This window comes from Schistocerca piceifrons, chromosome 6 (assembly GCF_021461385.2).
Source record: "Schistocerca piceifrons isolate TAMUIC-IGC-003096 chromosome 6, iqSchPice1.1, whole genome shotgun sequence".
Classification (NCBI taxonomy): domain Eukaryota; kingdom Metazoa; phylum Arthropoda; class Insecta; order Orthoptera; family Acrididae; genus Schistocerca; species Schistocerca piceifrons.
In genome coordinates, this window is record NC_060143.1 from 8830591 (window position 1) to 8858007 (window position 27417).

Consider the following 27417-nt stretch of genomic DNA (forward strand, 5'->3'; position numbering starts at 1 on the left):
CATGCACTTTGCTTTTTTATATTATTTGAGGTAAATACTTCACTTCCACTCATCTCACCATCATGTTCCTTCTGCTGTAATTTACACACTAATGGTTCGTTAGTACTCAGCTTTATCATTTCAGTTGCATGTTCCATCACCTTTTCCTTCTGCACTGTGTTTTCTCCTTCACATCGCTAAGAAATTCAGTTTTATTGACGGCAAGTTGCCACAGTCAGGTTACTGCACACTACTCTGAACTGGAATTTGAACTGTACCCAATTCCCACAATTGCCAGGCCTTTACTTTGCTTTGCTTTGTCTTTACTTTCCTTTGCCGAGTAATATTGATTATATTTTGTTACTTCAAGACTGTTTTGATATAGGACTCTTGTACACAGTTAAAAGTGAGTATTAGTTATAAGACATATTTCACATCAGTATCAAAATTGACAGTATGGGTGACAAAATTCGTTCTGAGTGTCCTTACACTTCTTTCCAGTCTTCCCCAGTAAATCCCTCTTTCCTCCCTGAGGAAGGAGCTGACAGTTTAGAAGCTAGAAGTGACAAGTGACTTTTACCTTTAATACAGTTAATCTTTTTTGTATCTTATTCAGATGATATTCTTACTTTTTTTTGTTGATTAGGTTTGCGACCTACACGAGGAGTTTTGCTGCACGGTCCACCAGGTGCAGGAAAATCATTTATAGCAAGAGCAATTGCAAATTCCAGTGGTGCATCTGTTACTTACTTACACAGCTCTGAGCTGACATCAGATGCCAAAGCTAAGCTGTCGGCTCTTTCATCTGCCCAAGGACAACATGTTGCTATAATTGATGATGTGGATGTTACTTGCCGTAAGCGGGGACCTGGATCCGTGTCACTGTGCTTGTTGCTTGACAGCCTGCACTCTGCTGCAAGTAGAGTCATCGTACTGGCTACCACTCGACACCCCGATGATCTTGATCCCACACTTCGTCGCCCAGGGAGGTACAGTTCCTTTTTATACAGAGAGTAAATTCTTGAGAAGGCTGTTTTGAAAAATGCACTTAATGTGGCCTGACATTGTACACATACCACTGTAAAATATTCATGAACGGGAAGACTATACCACAACAGCAGTTGTTATGCTGCACTGTGGTATGAATTCTAACTACTCTATACATTTATTCCTTAATGATATTTGTCCCTTTAAATAAGAGTCCATTTTAAGCTTTATTTTTGCAGCCAGAATAAAAGATGCAAAATAACTCACATGTAGAATTTGTGCTCGTGTCTTGCGTTCCGGGTGGGGCTCTCTATTTACATGCAAAGGTCTTCAACATGCTCCCATCAGACAATTAAAATGAACTAATAGGTAAATATGAATCTATAACAGTTCAAATAAAAATTAAGACTACATCTCATTAGTCACACATTGTAGAATTAATCTGATTATTTAGATTCAGGGTTATTGTTTTCTGTAAGCTGTATGACAAGTAACAGTTTCCATTGTAAACTAGCCTGTGCACCTTCTACATTCAGAGAACTATTATTCTTTGATGAATAACTATGTGAGCATGAAAATACTAAGAGATCAATGAAAAGAAACAGCATCTATGTAATTTCATTGATGAAGTGCCAGCTCTTTTCAGAATAACAGCATCCCAGTCAATTTACTGCATAACTTTTAGATTGTTGTTGTTGTTGTTGTTGTGGTCTTCAGTCCTGAGACTGGTTTGATGCAGCTCTCCATGCTACTCTATCCTGTGCAAGCTTCTTCATCTCCCAGTACCTACTGCAACCTACATCCTCCTGAATCTGCTTAGTGTATTCATCTCTTGGTCTCCCTCTATGATTTTTATCCTCCACGCTGCCCTCCAATGCTAAATTTGTGATCCCTTGATGCCTCAGGACATGTCCTACCAACCGATCCCTTCTTCTAGTCAAGTTGTGCCACAAACATCTCTTCTTCCCAATCCTATTCAATGCCTCCTCATTAGTTATGTGATCGACCCACCTAATCTTCAGAATTCTTCTGTAGCACCACATTTCGAAAGCTTCTATTCTCTTCTTGTCCAAACTACTTATTGTCCATGTTTCACTTCCATACATGGCTGCACTCCATACAAATTCTTTCAGAAACGACTTCCTGACACTTAGATCTATACTCGATGTTAACAAATTTCTCTTCTTCAGAAATGATTTCCTTGCCATTGCCAGTCAACATTTTATATCCTCTCTACTTCAACCATCATCAGTTATTTTGCTCCCCAAATAGCAAAACTCCTTTACTACTTTAAGTGTCTCTTTTCCTAATCTAATTCCCTCAGCATCACCTGACTTAATTCGACTACATTCCATTATCCTCGTTTTGCTTTTGTTGATATTCATCTTATATCCTCCTTTCAAGACACTGTCCATTCCGTTCAACTGCTCTTCCAAGTCTTTTGCTGTCTCTGACAGAATTACAATGGCGAACCTCAAAGTTTTTATTTCTTCTCCCCGGATTTTAATACCTACTCCAAATTTTTCTTTTCTTTCCTTTACTGCTTGCTCAGTATACAGATTGAATAACATCGGGGAGAGGCTACAACCCTGTCTCACTCCCTTCCCAACCACTGCTTCCCTTTCAAGCCCCTCGACTCTTACAACTGCCATCTGGTTTCTCTACAATTTATAAATAGCCTTTCGCTCCCTGTATTTTACTGCTGCCACCTTTAGAATTTGAAACAGAGTATTCCAATCAACATTGTCAAAAGCTTTCTCTAAGTCTACAAATGCTAGAAACGTAGGTTTGCCATTTCTTAATCTTTCTTCAAGTCGTAAGGTTAGTATTGCCTCACGTGTTCCAACATTTCTGCAGAATCTAAACTGATCTTCCTCGAGGTCCGCTTCTACCAGTTTTTCCATTCGTCTGTAAAGAATTCGCGTTAGTATTTTGCGGCAGTGACTTATTAAACTGATAGTTTGGTAATTTTCACATCTGTCAACACTTGCTTTCTTTGGGATTGGAATTATTATATTCTTCTTGAAGTCTGAGGGTATTTCGCCTGTCTCATACATCTTGCTCACCAGATGGTAGAGTTTTGTCGTGACTGGCTCTCCCAAGGCTGTCAGTAGTTCTAAAGGAATGTTGTCTATTCCCGGGGCCTTGTTTCGACTCAGGTCCTTCAGTGCTCTGTCAAACTCTTCACGCAATATCTTATCTCCCATTTCGTCTTTATCTACTTCCTCTTCCATTTCCATAATATTGTCCTCAAGTACATCGCCCTTGTATAAACCCTCTATATACTCCTTCCACCTTTCTGCCTTCCCTTCTTTGCTTAGAACTGGGTTTCCATCGGAGCCCTTGATATTCATACAAGTGGTCCTCTTTTCTCCAAAGGTCTCTTTAAATTTCCTGTAGGCAGTATCCATCTTACCGCTAGTGAGATAAGCCTCTACAGCCTTACATTTGTCCTCTAGCCATCCCTGCTTATGCCATTTTGCACATCCTGTCGATCTCATTTTTGAGACATTTGTATTCCTTTTTGCCTGCTTCATTTACTGCATTTTTATATTTTCTCCTTTCATCAATTAAATTCAATATTTCTTCTGTTACTCAACGATTTCTACTAGCCCTCGTCTTTTTACCTACTTGATCCTCTGCTGCCTTCTCTACTTCATCCCTCAGAGCTACCCATTCTTCTTCTACTGTATTTCTTTCCCCCATTCCTGTCAATTGTTCCCTTATGCTGTCCCTGAAACTCTGTACAACCTCTTGTTTAGTCAGTTTATCCAGGTCCCATCTCCTTAAATTCCCGCCTTTTTGCAATTTCTTCAGTTTTCATCTACAGTTCATAATCAATAGATTGTGGTCAGAGTCCACATCTGCCCCTGGAAATGTCTTACAATTTAAAACCTGGTTCCTAAATCTCTGTCTTACCATTATATAATCTATCTGATACCTTTTAGTATCTCCAGACTTCTTCAATGTATACAACCTCCTTTCATGCTTCTTGAACCAAGTGTTAGCTATGATTAAGTTATGCTCTATGCAAAATTCTACCAGACGGCTTCCTCTTTCATTTCCTACCCCCAATCCATATTCACCTACTATGTTTCCTTCTCTCCCTTTTCCTACTCTCGAATTCCAGTCACCCATGTCTATTAAATTTTCATCTCCCTTCACTACCTGAATAATTTCTTTTATCTCATCATAAATTTCTTGAATTTCTTCTTCATCTGCAGAGCTAGTTGGCATATAAACTTGTACTACTGTAGTAGGCGTGGGCTTCGTGTCTGTCGTGGCCACTATAATACATTCACTATGCTGTTTGTAGTAGGTTACCCGCACTCCTATTTTTTTATTCATTATTAAACCTACTCCTGCATTACCCCTTTTTGATTTTGTATTTATAACCCTGTATTCACCTGACCAGAAGTCTTGTTCCTCCTGCCACCGAACTTAACCTATCCATTTCCCCTTTTAAATTTTCTAACCTACCTGCCTAATAAGGGATCTGACATTCCACGCTCCGATCCGTAGAATGCCAGTTTTCTTTCTCCTGATAACGACGTCCTCTTCAGTAGTCCCCGCCCGGAGATCCTAATGGGGGACTATTTTACCTCTGGAATATTTTACCCAAGAGGACACCTTCATCAGTTAACGATACAGTAAAGCTGCATGCCCTCGGAAAAAATTACGGCTGTAGTTTCCCCTTGCTTTCAGCCGTTCGCAGTACCAGCACAGCAAGGCCGTTTTGGTTAATGTTACAAGGCCAGATCAGTCAATCATCCCGACTGTTGTCCCGGCAACTACTGAAAAGGCTGCTGTCCTTCTTCAGGAACCACATGTTTGCCTGGCCTCTCAACAGATACCCCTCCGTTGTGGTTGCACCTAGTACGGCTATCTGTATCGTTGAGGCATGCAAGCGTCTCCACCAACAGCAAGGTCGCATGCACAAATAGTGTATAGCAGAGCAATGGCAGTTAATTGTCATTACTGTGTACAGATTTAGTTTTAACAGCTGCTTCTCTGTGTTAATTTGTACCTTTGCTTATGCTACATTCATAATGGTTCTCTTTCAGGATTGGACCTACAGAAAACAATCAGAAAAATATCACAGTGATCTAAATGAACAAGTGTTCATATTCATTGATTTTGGTAACAGTGCAAGCATATGATAACCTCCACTGCACCCCATTAACACTGCTGTTTAAGTAATAATTTTTAAACTAGACTCTCAAAGTGGATTATGCTATTCTTATATTAGAAAAACAAAATAGCACAATTGAGATGTTGAACAGCTGACAATCATGTAAACATGATTGAACTTGTAATCTGAAAGTAAAACATAGACTAAGCCTACATTTTAGCTTTCAAGTTGGGTACGGCAATGGTTATGATTAGGGGAAGGAGAGGCAGCAGGTGAAGGACATTGTCCAAAAGCTTAACTACGAATTCAGCATTGTTTATGTACCACAATTCAGCATTGTTTATGTACCACTCTACCACTCATTGCCTTAACTATTAAGTGAGTAATCACTTTTACTCCTACCATTTTTTTTGTATTTCATCCAGAATTTTCCAGTACCATATTAAACACAATTTTTAGTAATTAGTGAGTACCAGTAAAAATGTATCCATTAACTGCTGTTTCCAAAAGTTATACCCGTATCACTTGTCATATCCTGACTGAGGCTCAATCTCTGAAACAAAATACAGACACATGAAAAACAGGAACACACACAGCAGTTAGCTCATAATAGAGAACAGCAAGATAGTGCTAATTGGTAGAGTTCACAGTGTTGGCCCTCTACGTAGCACAAAGCCCATTATGCAAGTGATGTTGGAGTCACTGTATGAATAAACAGAAAGTAGCACTATGCAACAGTAATGCGAAAAGAATTCATCTGTGGTTACTTGCCCGTAAATTTCTTTAGTCGAAATCCACTACACCCACCAAATGATATGATGCCTGTCGTGGAACATCTGTTTAAGTGTGGTGATCTCCTTATGTGGCTTGTCGTCGTGTTTTAGAGCAGGCAATCTGAAATTTTGATTACCTACTTGGGGCACCAGATCCGTCCTCCCTGTAAGTGATGTGAAGGACCAAATCCTTCAGATGTGTTCTTAGGGCAGCACAGAGGGACAGATGGGGAAACTGGAGGTTTAGCATCCTCTGGCAGGTTATCCTTGACCAAGCGCACAATTATGCTGTCATCTTACAGTGGTGGTACACTGTTGGAATCAATGGTGCTCATCTAATAATAGACAATGTCGATGTTTGCAGTCATGGCATGGGATATTGGTCAGATCGTGCAGTGGTGGCCGCCACAGCTGACATTTTGGTGGTGATAGATTTGGTGATTTTGCCAGATAGTGGTGGTACATCTGGTCCTGTTGCACCTGGGACTGCTCATTGTGGGGCTCACACCACTGACCTCTCTCTCTCTCTCTCTCTTTCTCCTGTGTTATTATGGAGCTTGATATCCACTTTGGATGATGCTGAAACATGTGCATCCAGTTGGGTTTTCAGTCCTGTAGTACTACAAATCACAGTTTAACTCTGCCTACACTGTGGAATAATTCCTTGTGCATTTGCCTTTTGAAAGTCTGTTCCAAATGTTCCACCTTGCTGTTTGACTGCAAGTGGAAACAGTGCACAGAATGTGAGCTGCCATCCCTGTCGCAAATTCATGAGATGTAAGTTGTGGACCTTTGTCCATGACTAGTATGTCAGTAACCACTATTTCAGCTAGTGTCCTGAATATGGCTTTACCAACTGTAGAACGCATATTAATTGTGTATGAATAGCTTGAGAGTGTGTCCACAACCACCAACTACATCTCATGTCGAGGAATGATCCAATGAAATACACATATTTTCTTTTCCATGACTGGATACTTGAGGGGGGCGAGGGCTGATGTTTGATGCTTGAGCTAGATTTTAAATATGTTTGTTGATTTTGTGACTAGCTAGTAAACCTGTTTTATGTGTGACCCCTCCTAGCGAATTCTTTATAACCACTACAAATATGCGATATTCTTCACATTCTGTGACTATTAGGATCACACTTCTGTTTGTATTGGTAGTGTTTGCCTCCACGAGAAGGATGAACTCGTGTTGATATTTGCACATGTGAACACAAGTGTAAGCTAGCTTTCATGAAGATTGTACAGACCTGCAGTTATTGTGGCATCCTGGATGTAGGTTGTATGACTAATAGTATTAGCTGGGAATTTATATAATGATTTCTAGCTCGCCATTATGATTTGGAAAAAAAACTCCTACAGTTGATTTAATGCAGCACATGCATGAGCGTCCGGGTGCTGGGTTGTTGGGCAGAAATGAAACTCAGTACTGTATGAAATATTGCAAGCATTGGACTATGTTTTCCAGAAGCTTGTAATGAGACCCAAATATCACAATAAGGGATTGTGATCTGTGGCTAAATGAAAATGTTTTTCGTACAGCTATGCAAGGAACTTCTTTGTTCTAAAATAAGGTAAAGGCAACCACTCACCTGTAGTCGACTGATGTATGGAGCTCAGAGCCATGTAACATGAAACAGCACCCACACTAGCTTTTGATTTCTTGCTTCTTTTCTAGTGAAAGAATACACACCGTGGCCATGGGAATGTGTGTTGGGTGTCTGTGTGGTTGTATTTGTATGAATTTGTGTACTTTTTCTAGAAAAAGAGAAGGGCTCAAAAGCTTGTGTGAATGCTGTTTCCGGTGACACGTCTTTGTGCTCCACACTTTGGTCTGCTACATTGTTTTACATATTACTCCATCCAGGAATTTCCATGAGTGTTGAACTTTTTCAGCACTTGTGTGAGAGGATGGTTCTGATGATGTATTGGGAAATGTCTGTTGCTAGTATTAAGTGAATGTTCAGTAAATAAATTGTTAGACTGGCTACCAAGCATAGTAGCTAATTTAATTTAGGATATGTCAGTTGCTGGAGAGAAGAGAAATTTGTGGCATAGCTTGACTAGAAGAAGGGATAGGTTGGTAGGGCAGCGTGGAGGATAAAAATCGTAGAGGGAGACCAAGAGATGAATACACCAAACAGATTCAGAAGGATGTAAGTTGCAGTAAGTACTGGGAGATGAAGAAGCCTGCACAGGATAGAGTAGCATGGAGAGCTGCATCAAACCAGTCTCTGGACTGAAGACACCAACAACAACAACATGTCAATTTGCATATAATCAGCAAGTGTTCTGAAACCCGTTTCTTATGAAGTTAGGTGAGTGGGTGTGTGATTGCTGCAGATGTTAGGCATGAATACTGTGTAGTAATTTGTTTGGTCAAGGAATGATTCGAGATCCTTTGGTTATGAGGAATTTGCGAGTCAGCCATTGCTGATAAATGGTGTTCTGTCGAGTGAATTTCTTTACTGCCAAAGAGTGTTCCAAGTATTCTACTTCTTTCCAAAAGAATTGAAAGTTTTGTATGTTGCTTTGCAACCCAGTAGCCTGCAACATTTTGAAGAGTTGATACAATTTTTGTAAATGCTGTTGGAGCTTGTGGGCAGTCAGCAGTGAGGTTATCAGCTGTAAATGCTGTTCCTTGGTAGTGCCGGTTACTATTACATCTCCAAGTAGCTTGCACGAGGAAGAAAGGCTTGTGTCTGTTGTTCCATCTATTGTTCTACAGCTGAAAAGCTCACTGCACCAGGTAGCAGTCACCTAATATTTGTACAGCTCCAAAGGTGTGTTGGTGATTTTATGCATTCTGTGTCGAGTGGAAACTGTAGATATGTATTAGCTAAGTCAGGTATTTGAAAAATGTCATTGGCTGCCTGTTAGTGAGCAACGTTTCTGAGTGGTATGGGATTAATGTTCATTACCACCTGAGTGCTGAGTTATTTTAAAATCATCTCACTGACAGGAATGCCATTTATCTCTTTTCTTCATTGCTATTTCAGGTGTTACCAACGGATTCAACAAAATGGGTTCTTTTAGCCCTTGAGCATGTAATTTGCTCTCCTTTTACAGTTACTTTTATGGGAGATGGAATTTTGGTGCTTCCATTGGTTTAATCATTTTTAGTCGCTTGACTAAATAGTACTGTAAACTACTTAGGCTAGCCATCTAATGCTTGGAACTGGGTCTCGTCAGATATTAAATTGTAAGTTTCTGGAATGAAAAAGCTAACAGCTATGAAGGTATCTAATCTCAGTATATTTTCTACTGCAGAATTTTTTGCTACTACTCTAGGATTAATGGCATTTGTTGACGCACTTACAGTGTGGCCTCTAATTTTTCTGCTATTGCAACAGGCATAATGCTTCCTTGTCGGGAGTGGATCTCACTACCTGTCTCTATTTAATGAGCAAACATAACACTCCTTGCACCACAGACTTGTGGATCTGCAGCTGTGTCTATGCAGGTTGACCACCCACACTGATAAGATTGTCTTGGTTATTTAAAGCACCGGTGGAACTGAGACCTGAGTGGCACTACATGGCATTTCTGTGTGTAGTAGTTTTAAGTATGATTGACATCATCATATGGCCTACCTATGGGTGGTAACCTCCAGAACAAAAATTGGCCTGTTGCAAAATGGGATCTATTACCTTGAATGCTGTGAAATGCTGTGCCCAATGACATATCTAAGAGAAACATTCATCCTTGGTAGTATTAAATGAGGTGAATAGAATGGGTGCAATGAGCATGCAGTGCTTTTCTCACTCACTTGCAATGCAAGAAAAAAATGGAATACTGTTAAGTACTTGCTAATGTCACAGAGAATGCACCATCATGTTATGGTTTTGTAGATTGTTGCAATAGAAACTACTGCTTAACAGACCATGTACACGTTTCTTACTTTGGAAAACTATCAGCATTTATTACTGACGAACTTCCTAACTGCTTTGTCCATAATTACAATGAAATGGAAGGTGAGCTGTAAGAATATTTCTTATTATAAATCTGTCATCAATAAAACACCACTGAATGTAAGTGAGAGAGAAACAGTGTTTTTCTATAACATAAAAAACCCTTTGCGTAGGTTGATCTGGCCTGTAAATTTCTATTGTAGAATAATATTTATGCAGGCTAGGCATGCCCAAGTGATTCTAGGTGCTTCAGTCCAGAACCGTGCTGCTGCTACGTTTGCAGGTTTGAATCGTGCCTTGAGCATGGATGTGTGTGATGTCCTTAGGTTAGTTAGGTTTAAGTAGCTCCAAGTCTAGGGGACTGATGACCTTAGATGTTAAGTCCCATAGTGCTTGGAGCCATTTGAACCATTTGCAGACTAGGCGTACTGCATTAGGGAAACACAGTAACCACAATTACATTGTGAGCGTCTCTGTGGGCCTCTCCAGTTGGTGAGTTACATAGTAACTTATACAAATCATTTGATGACAGCCTGGTAATAAGACAAGATCAATAATGATGTCACTTGTGTGAACTTGTGAACTGACACAGAAATATAGAATAAAAAAAGAGTGATATATCGAACATTTGTGTCACTGACCTGACACTAGACTTGTATTGGAGAGAAGTGTGGTTCAAATCTCCATCTGCACATTATGATTTATGTTTTCTATTGTTTGGTTACATCATTTGAGGTGAATGTTAGGACGGTTCTATTTATATGGGCTGACATTCTCCCCCATATGTACCCAACTAAGGTGAAGTTCCACCTTTAATGATAACAATGTTAACAGAATATTAAATTCTGCCTTCATTTCTGTTTGTGATGTTTGTTGGTAATATTTGTTGTAATTATGATGATGTGAAGTTGAAAACAAAATGACAAGTTACTTAAGGGAACATTACCTGATCTTTGTTACGAATGTTTCTGTTTTGACTGTATGATTAATTCATTCAACTTGTTGCACCTTAGGTTGGAACGTGAGATTGAAGTAGGAGTGCCAAACCCAGCTGCACGTTTGGATATCCTGGGTCGCCTGCTACCAGATGTCACCCATGACGTGCTGAGTGATGCAGCAGCAGCTGCCCATGGGTTTGTGCCGGCCGACCTGGCATCTCTAGCATCACATGCAGTGCTGTCAGCTGCTCGTCACGGTGCTTCACAGCCAGTGAAAGATGATTTTGCTGCTGCCTTCTTGCAAGTTCGTCCGAGTGCACTACGCGAGGTCCTTGTTCAAGTGCCAAATGTGAGTTTTGTAACTACTTGCAATGCTTCCTAAGAGACACTTGTGAATACAAGTGGTTGCAGAACATACCAGCTGTTGAATACGTCTTAAAGATTTGTGATAACCATGTTTAGTCAGGAATGAATGAAATAATGTGCTTATATGAACATTCTTTATTCAGATTCTGCAAGGGCAACTTGCAAGGAAACGTCACGGACTTGACCTCATATTTTAAGAGGAGGAAAGCCCACATGCAAGATTTCACCCCTAGAAATCAATATTGAGTGAAAATTTGAGCCATAATTCTGATAGTATGCCGTTACGACCTTCTGAACGTACAACTGTCATGCACCAATGGTCACTTGCTTTGTCCCACTGCAGCAGCTTAATGCCTGAGTATGAAGTAAAGTATAATGGAATGAGTAAGAGGGTTGCCGACATTGGTAACATGCTTTGTTCACTGTGTCAGAGTGTGTGGTTTCTAACCTACAGCTGCTGTCAGAGATATCTTTTATATTATGTTTCTCAGATGCAGTGTAAATGAATGAAATGAAAGAGTATGGTATTTCATAAGTAGTGTAATGGTATTTAATTATTGACATCAGTGATGTCCATTGTTTTCTTTGGATTTTAAAACTGACACTGTTAAAGTTAAGTACATTTACAGGAGATGTACTGTTCTTCAATATGATTTGCATGATTAAATTGTAAAATGAAAATCATTAGCTACATTTCATAGTAATTCATCATATGAATATAATAGGGAAATATATAATTATATATAATTCATAATATGCTTATGGTTATAATAGAGGGAAACATTCCACGTAGGAAAAATATATCTAAAAACAAAGATGTAGTGACTTACCAAATGAAAGTGCTGGCAGGTCGACAGACACACAAACATACACACAAAATTCAAGCTTTCGCAACAAACTGTTGCCTCATCAGGAAAGAGGGAAGGAGAGGGAAAGACGAAAGGATGTGGGTTTTAAGGGAGAGGGTAAGGAGTCATTCCAATCCCAGGAGCGGAAAGACTTACCTTAGGGGGAAAAAAGGACGGGTATACACTCGCACACACACACATATCCATCCACACATATACAGACACAAGCAGACATATTTGGCCCAAACTCTTTGTCTTTAAATATGTCTGCTTGTGTCTGTATATGTGTGGATGGATATGTGTGTGTGTGCGAGTGTATACCCGTCCTTTTTTCCCCCTAAGGTAAGTCTTTCCGCTCCCGGGATTGGAATGACTCCTTACCCTCTCCCTTAAAACCCACATCCTTTCGTCTTTCCCTCTCCTTCCCTCTTTCCTGATGAGGCAACAGTTTGTTGCGAAAGCTTGAATTTTGTGTGTATGTTTGTGTTTGTTTGTGTGTCTGTCGACCTGCCAGCACTTTCATTTGGTAAGTCACTACATCTTTGTTTTTAGATATATTTTTCCTACGTGGAATGTTTCCCTCTATTATAACCATATCATTAATTTGAACCCAACAATTACGTTTATTATTGTCGCTGTTGCATTTCGAAATCTTTCCTGTCGTCTTATTTTCTCTTTCTGTTTTTACCAGTAGTCTCACTTTGTATTCACCTTCCCCTTTTTACCATAATACAATTTTATCCCGCCAATATATACCCAATAATACGTAACCCACTTCCAAACCATAACCAAAAAAATTTTTATTTTCCGCTTTCAACACTACCGCTGCTAACCGTTTCTAGTTCAATAACAGCTGCTTTCACGGATTAAACAACCATTTCGGCTAGTTCTAATTACTTTCACTTTATTTCCACTTCCGTTTTTCGCACATCACTGATCATTTTTAGCCGCTCCCCACAGGTTTTAACGTCATTATTTCTTCGTCAGACTATTGTTAACCCCATTTTCGTAATCTTTCACCACAACACCACTCCTTTTAATACATTTACACGTTTTTTCGAAATTTTCTCGAATTTCTCCGTCCTTTTATGTGTGTTAGCGGCAACACAACCACCTAACCTTCATGCACATCACTGTCTACCAACCCAAGTTCACCACAGGATCAACTTAACCATCACTTTTTCGCCTTTTTTCATACCAGATCTCCAGTTACTTTCTAGTTCACCCTTATCTCTCCCCATATAGTTTTATCTTTCATTTTCATTTCAACCTCATGTTACACTTTCCACCTTCTAATACCATGTCACCCTCACAACACCCCCACAACAACCCCATTAAGTTTTATTTACATTCCCTCCGCAAACATGCCTTCACCCTAGCCAGATTACGCTCGCATATTTTATTTTCTCAGGCTTGTCTGACATTTGGCATAACCCCCAAAGGCCTCACACTTAAAGTTCCCATCTCTGGCTGCAACCCTTCTTTCCATCAGTCCCTATACCAGTTCCAAACTGAACAATCCATTGCCCTCACCCACCTAATCCTTCACCTACACATCAACTCAGCCAATGAACACACCCGTCAACTCCTATCCTTAATAAAAGTCCTCAATCTTTCCTCTCCCACATCCACACCGGCCATTCAGAGCATCCTCCTACAGGCCAACCGCAAATTAGAACAACATGCCACCCTTCATCTCAAAAAACTATCCAATCTCCTGGTTTCCCACCTCCGGAAGGGCAACTCACTCACCCTTCAAAATTTTTCCAGCAAACCTCAACCACCTCTCATTGCACACAAACCCAGTCTCTCACATCTACTCAGTCTCCCACTTCCAGCTCCACTCCCTCCAAAACCTCAAAATTCCAATCAACACAATCTGGCACCACAACACCCTAATTCAGTAGTTAACCTTTCCTCCAAACCTCTCTCCCAATCCGAAACCTCTGTCCTATCCAAAGGCCTCACCTTCAGCCCAACTCCCAGATTCAATCAAACAGCCCTCGTCAGGCCCAAACTCTTTGCCTTTAAATATGTCTGCTTGTGTCTGTATATGTGTGGATGGATATGTGTGTGTGTGCGAGTGTATACCCGTCCTTTTTTCCCCCTAAGGTAAGTCTTTCCGCTCCCGGGATTGGAATGACTCCTTACCCTCTCCCTTAAAACCCACATCCTTTCGTCTTTCCCTCTCCTTCCCTCTTTCCTGATGAGGCAACAGTTTGTTGCGAAAGCTTGAATTTTGTGTGTATGTTTGTGTTTGTTTGTGTGTCTGTCGACCTGCTAGCACTTTCATTTGGTAAGTCACTACATCTTTGTTTTTAGATATATCATAATATGCTTAGATTTATTAATTTTGATTTTGAGGCATATATGTAGCTGTAGAATATCACCGTGAGAATACTGATAAAATAATATTGACTGTGTATGTGCATGAGGTTGACATGTTACATACTCATATTACTTTCTAATTTTTTTTGCATGGAATAACATGTTCTTGAACAAGGTTTAGAAAAACATTGGGCAGAAGAGTCCACCTCCCCCTTCCTCTTCTCTCTCGATAGGCATTACATGAATAGGAAGGTTGTGGTAGTCACTCAGCCCTACAGTACTTTGCACTTGGGCATGAGGCAGCTGCAATGGGGTGGAGCAACTGACAAACAACAAGTGCCTGCAGAAGTTTAAAAGCTTTACTCCCAGATGGTCGTAACTCAGTACTATCAGAATTATGGTCCAAATTTTCACACAGGATCGATTGCTGGGGCTGATATCTCGCAAATGTGTCTTTTGTCCTTAAAATGTGAAGAAAAGTTGATGATGTTTCTTTGTCAGATATAATTTTTCCAACTTTTGTGGAGATGAATGGTAGTGCTGGCATTAAACATCATGGTTTTGTATTGATATCATTCCTTCCTATACTTATTGAAGCCTTTGTTAGAATTGGGAGTAAGTGTTTCCATTTCTTGTTGATGGGAAGTAATATCCTGCTCTCTGAGCTACTCCATCTTCTTACAGTCCATTATCTGCAGAAAACCATCCACATTGTAGGTGCTTTTACCTACCAAAAGATGCAGTAGTTTTTAATAATCATGTGCTTTCCTGGCAGATTAAAAAGTGCACACAACTAGGACTTGAACCTTGATTCTTGCCTTTCAAGGACTGTGTACTTTGCTGACAGTTTAAAAAGAAGTGCATGTGATCAGAACTTGGATTCTTGCCTTTCAAGGACTACGATTTAACAGCGAACCAGGAGCTTCATTCTACATCTACATCATACTCCGCAAGCCACCTAATAGTGTGTGGCAGAGGGTACTTTCGGTACCACTATCTGATCCTTCCAGCCCTGTTCCACTTGTGAATAGTGCGTGGGAAGAATGATTGTCGGTAAACCTATGTATTGGCTCTAATTTCTCGAACTTTCTCCTCATGGTCAATACACGAGATGTATCTGGGGGGGGAAGTAATATGTTGTCTGACTCCTCCTGAAGAGTGCTGTCCCAAAATTTCAATAGTAAATCTCTCCGTGATGCACAATGTCTGTCTTGTAACACCTGCCAGTGGAGTTTTTTAGCATCTCTTTATGACACTGTCTCCAGCTGTTTGTCATCAATAGTGTTGCTGTACAGTAGTGGACTTCTTTTCCTATGTATGCGCAGTATGTTACATTTATTTAAGTTCAAGGTCGACTGCTAGTCTGCACCATTCATCAATTCTCTGCAGGTTGTTCTGCAAATTCTTACTATCTTCTGGCATTGCTACTTTGGTATAAACAACTGGATCATCTGCAAATATCCTTAAAGAGCATCCGATGCTTTCTACTAGATCTCTCATATATATATATATATATATATATATATATAAAAAAAAACAGCAACGGTCCAATCACACTTCCCTGTGGTACTCCGGATATTACCTTTACCTCTGTGGATTTAGTTCTGTTAAGAGCGAAGTGTTGAATCCTATCGCAGATCAGCTCCGATACTCTGTAAGCTTGTATGTTTTTTCATTAAATAGCAATGCGGGATGGTGTCAAATGTCAAGGAACATGGCATCAGCCTGAGCACTGTTGTCCACTGCGCTGTAGATCTCACGGAAGAACAGAGCGAACTGAGTTTCGCAGGCTCTCTGTTTGCAGAATCCATGTTGATTTTTATAGAGGAGCTGTTCATTTTTAAAAAAATGTCACAATTCTTGAGCATGAAACATGTTCCTTAATTCTACAACAGATTGATGTCAACGATATAGGTCTATAATTGTATGATCTGTCTTATGGCCTTTCTTAAATACGGGAATGACCTGCACTTCTTTCCAGTCGTTACGTACCTTTCGTTGCTCAAGCGATCTACAGTAAATTACTGCTAGAAAGGGAGCAAGTTCTTTTGCCTAATCTTTATAAAATCTTATAGGTATCTCAACTGGTCCTGAAGGCCTTCCACTACTAAGTAATTGTAGCTGCTTTTCAGTCCGTTATCAGTTATCTCAACATCTGCCATTTCGAAGTTTCCGTGACGATTGAAAGGAGGGACAGTGTTACGATCTTCTGCAGTGAAACAACTTCAGTAGACTGAATTCAGTATTTTGTCCTTCTCTCTGTTATCTTCTGTTTCGGTGCCAGTGTGGTTGCTGAGAGAATGAATAAATGATTTTGACCCACTTACTGATTTTACATACGACCAAAATCTCTTTGGGTTTTTACTCTGGTCAGTTGATAATGTCTTACTTTCAAAATCATTATACGCTTCTCTCATTGCTCTCCTTACACTCATTTTCGCTTGGTTCAGCTTTTGCTTGTCAGCTAGGATTTTACTTCTCATGAGTCTGAGATGAAGTGCTCTTTGTTTATTAGCACTTTTCTAACACGGCTATTAAACCGTGGTGGATCTTTCCCATCTCTTAAAACCTTACTCAGAACATACTTGTCTAGGGCATATTGAACGATGCCTTTGAATTTTTTCCATTTGTTCTCCATGTCTTTGTCCTCATCACTGGATATTTGATGCTAACTGCTGAGATATTCTGAAATTTGTATCCTGTCACCCTTGCGGAGCAAATATACCTTCCTACCTTTCTTAACATTCCTTGTAAGACCCGTCATCATAGATGCTGCCACAGCCTTATGATCACTGATACCTTCCTCTGCATTAACTGATTCGATAAGTTCAGGTCTGTTTGTTACCAGGAGGTCTAAGACATTACCCTCACGAGTTGGTTCCCTAACTGTCTGCTCAAGATAATTTTCAGACAAGACATCCAGAACAATGCCACACGATTCCCTGTCTCTGGCACCAGTGTTGATGGCATAACACTCCCAATCTATATCTGGTAAGTCGAAGTCACCCCCTATTACAACGGCATAATCAGGAAAATTACTGATGATATTCTGCAAGCTCTGTCTGAAGTGCTCTACAACTACAGATCCTGACCCAGGTGGTCTATAAAAACATCCAATCACCATTTTTGATCGTTCTTTGATACTCTATTTCACCCAGATTAATTCACATTTGGAATCCATGAGAATCTCGCTAGATTTTATCGAATTTTTTACTGCAATAAACATGCCACCACCATTGGGGACTAACCTATCCTTACGATAAACATTCCAGTTTGAACATAGGATTTCGTTGTCATTGACATCTGGCTTCAACCAGCTTTCTGTTCCCAGTACTATATGTGCATTATAACCTTCAATAAGTGATGCTAATTCTGGGACCTTTCCTTGGATGCTCCTGCAGTTTACCAAAAATCATATTAATCTTTTCTATCTCTGATCTGTGAGGACCAAGATTCTCTTAGGTCGCTGTGTGGGATTTAACAGCAATTTCACTCCATTTCTCCTACCTCCTTGAAGGTATCCACATGTATTACGGAAATCAACCAGATTTGCATTTAGAAAGTCCTCAGATTACATTAGAGACTAATTGAAATAAAACATTCAAAAATCCAGGATGGAATAATGACAATATTATGAATATCAGAGTACAATTATATTGATTTATAATTACATTGCCTCTCGTGGACAGTCCATCATTATTATGATGATTTCTGTATCAAGATCTTACTCACTCATCTTTGTCAAATCAGAACTGGTACTCCACCCTTAATTAGACAATTGTTGTTATGGTTATAATACCTATTAAAAAGATTTCCTCATTTTCTGTTGTATCTGACAAGCCAGCAGAAACTAACTTGATATTTGTTAACTGGGGAATAAATTGTCACAAAACAAGCGGTGTGGTGCACATCTCACATCATCATCTCATCCACTGATAATGTAGTGTTGTCTCATGGAGCCTGTCATCTTTTTGAGGAAATGAAAGAACATAAAACAAAATATTTGTGTAACATACCAATTTTGATTTATGACTTACAACTAAATGTATATTCCACACACTAATAACTTACATGTAGAGGACAAGTTAGTATTTCAGTGCATGGAATCACACCTCTTTCTGTCAACAGATAATAAAAAATTTGTCATATTCTGAGACAGATGTATCAACAGTTTTGTTAATTATACTATTCAGAAGGCTAATAAGACATTGAAAGAGAGTGCTTTTACCCTATAAACAAAAATTCTTGTTATTGAAACAGCAGCAGCCTTGAATTCTATTATAACATGCTACAAAATGCCTTTCATTTTGAATAGATGGATGGATGTAAAAGATGCTGGAAGTACTGTCTCTGCACTATTTCACCAATTGTGCGTGGAATGGTATCAGTTGATGATTACATTGACCAGTGAAGTGATATGTCCATACTGTGTGCTGTGCAGAGGGAGTTTTAACTTTGTGACAATGCACACAAATCTTTCTCAGGACACTTAATATCACTCAACAAAGCAAACAGCAGTCATAGCCTTAGCAGAAACTAATTTAGTTATATGGTGAAATAAGCCATATTCTAGTTTAAATTGAGCTTGTTTCTTGCCTCACAGCACAAGCATGGAAAGTAGTTACAGAAAATGTCTTCATAAACAGGTATGGCAGCTCCTTATTAACGGCATTAAATTGATAAATTACGAGGATGACAAAGAAGTAAGATGACAAATGTAGAAGGTGGTAAAATGAACTCGGAAAGTACTAAAGTTGAATAAGTCAGTCAGTAGTGTATGGAAAGAGGACCATAATACTGAGGGAAGTGGGATTCTGTTATCAACCACAAAGAAGAGGAAGCAAAGTGTTCACGGAAGTATTCCTTTGATAGATGCATAAATCTGTTATTGGGTAGCATTTTGTACATCACTGTGAACAATTTTAGCAGACAGTAGCTTTTATCATACAAAAGTAGACTACATGCAAAGTTGTTGTTGTTGTTGTTGTTGTGGTCTTCAGTCATCTCCCAGTACTTAATGCAACCTACATCCTTCTGAATCTGCTTAGTGTATTCATCTCTTGGTCTCCCTCTACGATTTTTACCCTCCATGCTGCCCTCCAAAGCTAAATTTGTGATCCCTTGATGCCTCAGAACATGTCTTACTAACCGGTCCCTTCTTTTTGTCAAGCTATGCCACAAACTCCTCTTCTCCCCAATTCTATTCAATACTTCATCATTAGTTATGTGATCTACCCATCTAATCTTCAGCATTCTTCTGTAGCACCACATTTCGAAAGCTTCCATTCTCTTCTTGTCCAAACTATTTATCGTCCATGTTTCACTTCCATACATGGCTACACTCCATACAAATACTTTCAGAAACGACTTCCTGGCACTTAAATCTATACTCGACGTTAACAAATTCCTCTTCTTCAGAAACGCTTTCCTTGCCGTTGCCAGTCTACATTTTTTATCTTCTCTACTTCGAACATCATCAGTTATTTTGCTCCCCAAATAGCAAAACTCCTTTACTACTTTAAGTGTCTCATTTCCTAATCTAATTCCCTCAGCATCACCCGACTTAATTCGACTACATTCCATTATCCTCGTTTTGCTTTTGTTGATGTTCATCTTATATCCTCCTTTCAAGACACTGTCCATTCCGTTCAACTGCTCTTCCAAGTCCTTTGCTGTCTCTGATAGATTTACAATGTCATCAGCGAACCTCAAAGTTTTTATTTCTTCTCCATGGATTTTAATACCTACTCCAAATTTTTCTTTTGTTTCCTTTACTGCTCGGTCAATATACAGATTGAATAACATCGGGGAAAGGCTACAACCCTGTCTCACTCCCTTCCCAACCACTGCTTCCCTTTCATGCCCCTCAACTCTTATAACTGCCATCTGGTTTCTGTACAAATTGTAAATAACCTTTTGCTCCCTGTATTTTACCCCTGCCACCTTCAGAATTTGAAAGAGAGTATTCCAGTCAACATTGTCAAAAGCTTTCTCTAAGTCTACAAATGCTAGAAACGTAGGTTTGCCTTTCCTTAATCTTTCTTCTAAGATACGTTGTAAGGTCAGTATTGCCTCACGTGTTCCAATATTTCTACGTAATCCAAACTGATCTTCCCCGAGGTCGGCTTCTACCAGTTTTTCCATTTGTCTGTAAAGAATTTTTCAGCTGTGACTTATTAAACTGATAGTTCGGTAATTATCACATCTGTCAACACCTGCTTTCTTTGGGATTGGAATTATTATATTCTTCTTGAAGTCTGAGGGTATTTCGCCTGTCTCATACATCTTGCTCACCAGATAGTAGACTTTTGTCAGGACTGGTTCTCCCAAGGCCATCAGTAGTTCTAATGGAATGTTGTCTACTCCCGGGACCTTGTTTCGACTCAGGTCTTTCAGTGCTCTGTCAAATTCTTCACGCAATATCGTATCTCCCATTTCATCTTCATCTACATCCTCTTCCATTTCCATAATATTGTCCTCAAGTACATTGCCCTTGTATAGACCCTCTATATGCTCCTTCCACCTTTCTGCTTTCCCTTCTTTTTGCTTAGAACTGAACTCTTCATATTCATACACATGGTTCTCTTTTCTCCAAAGGTCTCTTTAATTTTCCTGTAGGCAGTATCTACCTTACCCCTAGTGAGATAAGCCTCTACATCCTTACATTTGTCCTCTAGCCATCCCTGCTTAGCCATTTTGCACTTCCTGTCAATCCCATTTTTTTTAGAACGGCATGTTGATGTCGTCATCACATGAGGCAATACTGACCCTACGACTTATCTTAGAAGCTAGATTAAGGAAAGGCAAACCTACGTTTCTAGCGTTTGTAGACTTAGAGAAAGCTTTTGACAATGTTGACTGGAATACTCTCTTTCAAATTCTGAAGGTGGCAGGGGTAAAATACAGGGAGCAAATGGCTATTTACAATTTGTACAGAAACCAGATGGCAGTTATAAGAGTCGAGGGGTATGAAAGGGAAGCAGTGGTTGGGAAGGGAGTGAGACAGGGTTGTAGCCTTTCCCCGATGTTATTCAATCTGTATATTGACCGAGCAGTGAAGGAAACAAAAGAAAAATTTGGAGTAGGTATTAAAATCCATGGAGAAGAAATAAAAACTTTGAGGTTCACCGATGACATTGTAATTCTGTCAGAGACAGCAAAGGACTTGGAAGAGCAGTTGAACGGAATTGATAGTGTCTTGAAAGGAGGATATAAGATGAACATCAACAAAAGCAAAACGAGGATAATGGAATGAAGTCGAATTAAGTCGGGTGATGCTGAGGGGATTAGATTAGGAAATGAGACACTTAAAGTAGTGAAGGAGTTTTGCTATTTGGGGATCAAAATAACTGATGATGGTCGAAGTAGAGAGGATATAAAATGTTGACTGGCAATGGCAAGGAAAGCGTTTCTGAAGAAGAGAAATTTGTTAACATCGAGTATATGTTTAAGTGTCAGGAAGTCGTTTCTGAAAGTATTTGTATGGAGTGTAGCCATGTGTGGAAGTGAAACATGGACGATAAATAGTTTGGACAAGAATAGAATAGAAGCTTTCGAAATGTGTTGCTACAGAAGAATTCTGAAGATTAGATGGGTAGATCAAATAACTAATGAGGAGGTATTGAGTAGGATTGGGGAGAAGAGAAATATGTGGCACAACTTGACTAGAAGAAGGGATCGGTTGGTAGGACATGTTCTGAGGCATCAAGGGATCACCAATTTAGTGTTGGAGGGCAGCGTGGAGGGTAAAAATCGTAGAGGGAGACCAAGAGACGAATACACTAAGCAGATTCAGAAGGATGTAGGTTGCAGTAGTTACTGGGAGATGAAGAAGCTTGCACAGGATAGAGTAGCATGGAGAGCTGGATCAAACCAGTCTCAGGACTGAAGACCACAACAACAACAACACTTCAATTGACCTATAATACACCTCAGATGAAACAGGTGAGTCCAATCAACCCTCCAGTCAATGACATCACTTTTCCCACCAAAAACTGTACTGGTATCGTTCGCATTGCAGTTACCAATACGAAAAAATTAAATAAAAAATTTACATCCGTGAAATAAAACTTTGGCACTCTTCCAAGTTCTCAACATCATAGAAAAATTACTTTGTCGATGAAAAAGTTTAGGGGTACGCATCCGCCAGCGTTCCCCCAGAAAAACAGCACTGGTTATATGTGAATGAGAAAATGGCTGCAAAAAGGACCGCTTCCATTAGGCAGAATTCAGATTGTCAGTAGTGTACGTAGCAAGTCACAACAAATGCTTATCAACATTTAATTGTGACAAAACATAACTGTGTGACAGTGCCCCACATCCATGAATATTGCAGTATTGTTTCTATCTCTTTTTTGTTCATATATAAGGGGCATTCAAATGAAACCCGGTCAATAGTGTAAAGTGATGGTAACGATTTTATTAACTCAAAAATGTAGTTATACACAGTACACATACTCAAAAATAGTCACCAAAAGTGTTGGCGCATTTATGTCATTGTGACACTGACTGGTCAATTCCATCCATGAAGAAGCTAGTAGGCTGCTGTCAGATCCAGACCTGGACCCAGTCACACACTTTATCATCCATTGCAAATCGATGTCCGCAAATAGCTTGTTTTAGAGGTTCAAGCACATGAAAGTCACACTGTGAAAGGTCGGGACTGTACGGTGGATGTTCCAGTGTTTCCCACTGAAACTGCTGCATGGTCATCTTCACTGCATTGGCCGTGTGTAGGTGGGCAATATCATGCAGGAGGGTAACGCCATTGGACAACATGCCTTGGCGTTTTGACTTGCTAGCTCGTCTAAGGTTCTGTAAAGTGGCTTTATAACACTGGGCATCAACAGTGATTCCCCGTTCCAGGAACTCGACAAGCAGTGGGCCCTTGTGGCCTGCATGTTCGGTAGTGGACGATAACTTGTGTGACCACCTTCTCTTGGGTGTGAAACTACACTGGCACTATGCAACATCAAATGGTGTGCATGTGTCAGTCTCTCTGCCAATAGATGGCGCCACCTTACCCGCAGTTACGTGGCGCTGCCTTACGTGTAAGGTAAAGGTAGGTGCACTGAGCAGGTTTCATTTGAATGGACCTTGTACATGAAAATGCAACCCGTGTGCCTTTTACTTCCGTTGGTTTTGTTAGACCATTAATGACTTTATACACATACATATTAGTCAGAGTTCAGCAGATAAATTTCCTTATGCACTAGGTAAACAGTCTGATCCATTACACTCCTGCTGTCACCTGCGCCATTTTACATGATGATATTTCACTGTGGACTCATACTGTGTAAACTACACATTCGCCATCCTGTCATATGACAGTTGCCTTCTTTGGCTTCATCAAGCAGCACAGTTTTCTTGCATCGGTTGGTTTGGATCTACACTGAAAATTTCAAGTAACTGCTTCTTATGATGTTACAAAGAAGCCAATCCACAGTTCATTGTTGCTCAAGTAATATCCCCAACTAGCAGGGATGCAACCATATGTTGTTCTGTGAAATGGAATACAGTCATTCTTGCAGATTGCTTACTGCTGCATGGCGCTCAGCTTTGTGACACCGAGGCTTTACCTGTGAACTCCAAAGTATCTAGGAGCACCTTCTGACCCCGACTGCCCCTGTGCTGTGATGAGTACCATACTGCTGCTCAGATTTGTGATGATCCCTTATTTATAGTGTGCCAGTGGCTATTAGTTTCATGTTCACAGGGTGTCTTGTTGTGTAGCTTCTACTTTTCCTTGCTGCTTTCCTAATTTCTGGAAGCTTCTAAACCAGTTGGAGCGGTTTTGAAATATGTGTAGCCGAGGTAGCTTGTTAATATTTCATCAGCTGGCTCTTATGCTGTTACCTAGAGACATGTTATCAAAGTGCAGTGTCCTTCTTACTGAAGGTATGGGCACATCACTTTCCCATTTGCATGTTGACAGCACTTTGATTGTTTGCCTAAACGACTTTCTGCTTGTTCTTTGTAATATGTATCATTAGAGGACTTTCCTAATGTCAGTAACATGCACTCCCTAATATTTCATGTTAATGAAATTTGACAGCCATGACAATGTGCTGTAATGCATTAGTACATAATGATTTGCCAGTCATACACTTGCAGTTATCCTGAATAAATCCAGAGTCTCTGCTTATATGTAGAATATTGCTGAGTTTTATTTTATTCCTTTCAACAAGTTGAGTTTCGGGTTTAATATTGCCTTGGAGTTTGTATTGGTCCAGAAAATTAGACTTTCATTTCACTCCCAAAAGCATTGGTATTTGCCTTCTGCACATTGGCAGCCATGGCGAAGCCAGACCGCATTGCATCCGCCCTCTTTCACATGTAACCGATGATGTATATGGTTCAAGAGGGAGGGATGAGTGAAGAGAACACTGGTGTAATGACTGCAAGACACTGATAAAAAACTGTTAACTTTCAGTGTATGAAGTACACATTTCACATGCGTACTGTCCCTCACATTTTTAACAAGTAAAGCAGTTATTCATTAAAGCTATTAGAGGGTCATGAAATTCTAAAAATGGATGTATATTAATAAACACTTCAGAAATTTCAGAATAGTATGTTAGTCTCACAAACACACACACACACACACACACACACACACACACACACACACACTCTGAATTGAAAACATAAGACATTAATGATTTTTAAAATTTTCCATTTTATTATGAACGCTATCAAAATGTAACAAATGTTTTTGCATCTGCTTCAGATTGCAATAAAAGGAATTTAATGTTAGTGCTGTCATGGAAATGTTCAGTTATACACTATTGCAATACAAATAAATGGTGTTGATGTGACAAAGTAAATAGAAAATACAAGTGCTGAATATATGTAGGTTTCAAAACTTTTCAGGCAATCCCTGATCACAGGAAACAGAATATAGGAAACAGAGAAAAATAGAGCAAACATGGTGATGTGCTGGACTAATGAAAACTTCAGTGCAGACACCAGATAGGTAAAAACTTATGGGTTTAGAAATAACAATGGATCACCAGTTGTTTTCCATTCCACTCGTAATTGTACAGCAAGAGTTAATACTGTAGTGGTATTTAATTATCTAAGAAAAAATGGAAAGTAAATACTGAGTATAAATTCCTGAAAGGGATATTTCTGGGTAAATGTGCTTCTTTATTTCCATCATGCTTCTGGTTTATTTGACCGAAAAGAGATTATTTGTCTTCTGTTGACTCTGTTGAAGCATTGGGCAATAGATAAGCTCCTAAAAATGTTTTTGTGTTGGTGCTTGCAAGAGAATACAAAACCAATATAGTCCCTTTTGTAGTAATAGGTGGCTAAGATTTATTGATAAAGTATCGATTGATTGTGTTAATTGGGGTTGCTGTAGAGGGTGCCTTAGGTGCTAAAACTCTTTTGATAATTGATCCTTTGGGAACAATGTAAAAAAGAAAAGTAAAATGAAAGACTGTTATGGAATTTATTTCTCCAACTTGTTTCCTAAACTGTATATTTCCAGATATGTATGTGCAGTGACTTTTCCTTATGTATAGCACCTATTGTTTTACTTTATTGTGCGCTGATTCCTGTCTGTGTGCTTTTCCCAATGAGGGAACTGGTTTAAAAGTTATGAGCTCTTCTTATGCATTTTTCTGTATGTTCTACTGCTGTAGATGTTCATATTTTAGCAGTCTGTACATAAACATTTGTTGTCAGTCTAAAATAACATAGTGTAACTATAATTGTGAACTGAAGAAAATTTGTGGAATAGTATCCTATTTTCTTCGAGCTATTGATTATTACGACATGGATATATTTTCTGTTTTGTATAAAGTTTGAGAGATTATCATTGCTGTGAGGTTGCCTTTAATACTACAGCATGTCTTCCATTAGAACAGGTGCAGTGGAGTGACATTGGTGGCCAACATGATTTGAAACTCAAGCTTCGCCAAGCAGTGGAGTGGCCACTGCGTCATCCTCAAGCCTTTTCACGTCTCGGTATCTCACCACCACGTGGTGTGCTGATGTTTGGACCACCTGGGTGTTCAAAGACTATGATTGCTAAAGCACTTGCAACAGAGAGCAAGTTAAATTTCATCTCAATAAAGGTTAGTTGCTTATATTCTGAAATTACAAAACAAATTGTTAGCATAGAAAGCTAGAATTGAGAATAAAGTGTTTTAAATATTAATGTAATGAAAATTACAGCATATAAACCACAAAAAAGAATGGAGAAAGGCCATCACTCACCTTGTAGCTAATTGATTGGTGTAGTGTAGACACATACATCTCAGAACATCACAAAGCTTCCATCCTTTAATCTCTCTCTCCTCCTGTTAAGAAAACAATGTGAACAAAGCACATAGACAAATAAATTTGACTATGATGGAGGCAGAGATACCTAAGGAGCTTGTGACATGAGAGGCAAGAAATGAGGTGGGATTGGGAATGGAGATAGTTGTGCAGCACAATGACTGGTAGAGATATATGCAGGTTTGCATGACGCCACAGTATGGTAGTTCCCACCTGTACGCTTCAGAGAAGCTGCTTTTGCATGGAGGGAGGGCAGGTGACTGGAAGATCTAGAGGCACAGCTCATAAAACTATCATTGAAGTAAACCATATTCTATTGAGCAACGTACTCTGTCACTAGAGTATCAAACTTGCCCTAGGCTGTGGTGTGGCGGATATATAGTGACCATTGTCACATTAAAAAACTATGTAATGGTTTTAGCAGAGCTGATGACATGGCATTTTTCTCAGGGACCCTGGCTTTGTTGGGATTAGATATGTCACTGACAGGGCTGGTAAGATGTGATAGGAGGATGCATGAGACAGGTTCTGCATCTTGATCATTTATATGGTGTTACCAATGTGACAGATATTTCACTTTTAAGGCAAACAGTGGAATACCTATTTGGAAAGGATTTTGTGTAGGGTATTCTTAATTTCAGTGGATACTGAAAGATATTTGAAGCCCAGGCAGAGGATGTAATTCAGATTTTCCAATCTATGGTGGTACATGGTGTCAGTAAGTTAGGAAAATGTTGCTTGACTCTTCAAGGGACATATATCCACAGTACATTGCCAGTAGACTTCTCCATGATGCACAGTGCATTTCTTACAGCATTTAATACTGGAGTTTGATGAGCCTCTGAGATGCTCTCATGCTTCC

At 39.6% G+C, this 27417-nt stretch overlaps 1 protein-coding gene across 9 annotated transcripts in view; it reads left to right on the plus strand.

Annotated features, from left to right (window-relative positions):
• Window positions 1-27417, plus strand: part of LOC124802855 (ATPase family protein 2 homolog) — a 72982-nt gene that overhangs the window by 22410 nt on the left and 23155 nt on the right. For all 9 annotated transcript variants that reach the window (XM_047263883.1, XM_047263880.1, XM_047263878.1 and 6 more), the window contains 3 exons: window positions 626-968; window positions 10801-11074; window positions 26141-26350. In XM_047263883.1, coding sequence (XP_047119839.1) covers window positions 626-968; window positions 10801-11074; window positions 26141-26350 — 827 coding nt within the window. The remainder of the gene's footprint in view (window positions 1-625; window positions 969-10800; window positions 11075-26140; window positions 26351-27417) is intronic.